General features: G+C 54.2%; 1 protein-coding gene across 3 annotated transcripts in view; it reads right to left on the reverse strand.

The window, feature by feature from the left end:
- The window catches only part of rhbg (Rh family B glycoprotein), a 21,154-nt gene that overhangs the window by 11,072 nt on the left and 7,582 nt on the right, over positions 1–2,500 (reverse strand). For all 3 annotated transcript variants that reach the window (XM_059980275.1, XM_059980276.1, XM_059980278.1), the window contains exon 3: positions 1,901–2,051. In XM_059980275.1, the coding sequence (XP_059836258.1) occupies positions 1,901–2,051 (151 nt within the window). The remainder of the gene's footprint in view (positions 1–1,900; positions 2,052–2,500) is intronic.

Consider the following 2,500-nt stretch of genomic DNA (forward strand, 5'->3'; position numbering starts at 1 on the left):
TGCTGTCTTTTATAACAAGAGGAATTGAGTATAGGAGTAAAGAGGTCCTTCTGCAGCTGTACAGGGCCCTGGTGAGACCACACCTGGAGTATTGTGTGCAGTTTTGGTCTCCAAATTTGAGGAAGGACATTCTTGCTTTTGAGGGAGTGTAGCATAGGTTCACAACGTTAATTCCCGGAATGGCGGGACTGTCATATGTTGATAGATTGGAGCGACTTGGCTTGTATACACTGGAATTTAGAAGGATGACAGGGGATCTGATTGAAACATATAAGATTATTAAGGGACTGGACACACTGGAGGCAGAAAGCATGTTCCCGTTGATGGGCGAGTCCAGAACTAGTGGCCACAGTTTAAGAATAAGGGGTAGGCCATTTAGAACAGATATGCGGAAAAACTTTTTCACTCAGAGAATGGTGGATATGTGGAATGCTCTGCCCCAGAAAGCAGTGGAGGCCAAGTCTCTGGATGCATTCAAGAGAGAGTTAGATAAAGCTCATAGATAGCGGGGTCAAGGGATATGGGGAGAGGGCAGGAACGGGGTACTGATTGTGTATGATCAGCCATGATCTCAATGAAAGGCTGGCTAGAAGGGCCGAATGGCCTGCTCCTGCGCCTACTGTCTATTGTCTATTATTTGTTGACGGAAGTAGGGAGTGAGGGAATGGGGAATGTGTAGGGGAGGGATTGAGAGGGAGAGTGTGGGAGGGTGGAGGAAGGGGATGGGATGGAGGGAGGAGTGAGGGAACAGGGAATGTGTAAGGGAGGGTGTGGGAGTGAAGGAGTGAGGGATACATTGAGCGAGTGAGAAAGTGTGTAACAGAAGGAGTGAGTGGGATAGGGAGGGGGAAGTGTGCAACACAGAGGGAGTTAGGTGTGTAACGAATAGAATAAGGGAGCGAGAGCGGTAGGGAGGGAGTGAGGGACAGCAGCCATGAACTACCCAACCCGAGATTCCCGCCCCACGGTGCCTGGTCTCCGAGTGATTTTCCACCCGACCTTTGGCAGCCCGACTCCCCTTGAGCTGGGAGTCAGGCGGGAAGTCATTTGCTTTGGCCGACAAGCTGTTTACTTTTGCGAAATGTGTGTCTGCGACCCGGCCAAAGGTCTGTCGTGAGCATCAGCGCGGATTCCACGGAGACTCTCGGTCTCTCTGCACCTTCCCCTCTACACCCCGCTGCATCTGCGCACCCACCCCCCCCCCCACTCCTCCTCTATTCTCAGCTTCGCCAAAGCCCTCCCCTCCTTGTTGTCTCTGCTTCTCCCATCCCTTTCCCCCATTTACTCCACCTCTTCTTCCCATGCGCTCCACCCCGCTCGTTCCCCGTCCTTCTCACATCCCCCTCCCCGAGAAAGGTGTGGGAGGGAAAGAAGAAGCTTAGGAGGAAGGGGAGGATAGGAGGAGAGGGATGTGGGTGGGGTGATAGTGTGGGAAGGTAGAAAGGAGTGTGGACAGGGGGAAGACTGTGGGAGGGAAAGTGGCGTGGGGGAGTCAGGAGAGAGGGGGAATAGGTGTGGCAGGGGGGAGAATTGTGGGAAGAATTACCTGCCTGATTTAACAATGATCTACCTGCACGATTGACTCCACCATGATGTCCGAGCGGTCGAAAAGCTAACCTCTTGGTCTCTCCCTCTGTCCAGGACGGGGACTGGTCTCTGGCTCCCCTCCCCAAATTGAACGGTTCGATGGGGTCAGGAGTAACATAGTCTTAGCAAAGCTGGGTGGGCTAAGCGGGAACGTAGGGTGCTGCAGAGGCGGGTGAGCCCTACTGTACTAGGCTCAACCCAGCACCGGTGGCGTGGTCTTGCTGTCTGATCAAATGGGGTGTCGCCCACTTTTTTAAAGCATGTGTCCCTGCCCCCACCGCTATGCCATGATTTAAAGGGTTCTGCCACTCACCTGCAGCAGGGAGAGCAAGATATACTCATTGATAGGAAAGAAGGCGGCCTCGAAGACTGTCATCACCAGGAGCTGCCCGGGGCTGCACTTGCCCAGCAGCGCTCCGAACGAGATGAGGACGGATCCGGTGCAGAAGTCCGCGTTAATCATGCTGGCGCGGGCGTGATTGGGGGAGGAGGCGGGGGGAGGGAGAGAGAGACGAATTTAGAGGTATTAGAGGGCGTGGGGAGAAATAACCTGCCCCAGAAAAGGGCTGGTCCATTGTGTTGTGCGCAGAGAGAGCTCTTAACCCCGCGAGCCCGAACACCACTCTCCCCTTCTCACACCTTTCCCTTTCCCCTCCCACACCTCTCTCCCTGCACGCTCTCCAACCTCTCTTCCCTCTCTCTCCCCCGCCAATCTCCCTTCCCACACCTCCTCGCTTCTTGCCCATACATGCCCCATTCCATCTGGACAGTCTTCACTCTTCCATCAGCAACAACGACCCACGCATCGGGATACCTACCCCACCCTATAACCCTATCCTTCTCCCATCCATTCCCACGCTTCAAGCAAGTATTACACACCGTCACTATCTTTTCCTCCAACAATCCACTCTCC

Source organism: Hypanus sabinus, chromosome 9 (assembly GCF_030144855.1).
Source record: "Hypanus sabinus isolate sHypSab1 chromosome 9, sHypSab1.hap1, whole genome shotgun sequence".
NCBI classification, from domain to species: Eukaryota; Metazoa; Chordata; class Chondrichthyes; order Myliobatiformes; family Dasyatidae; genus Hypanus; species Hypanus sabinus.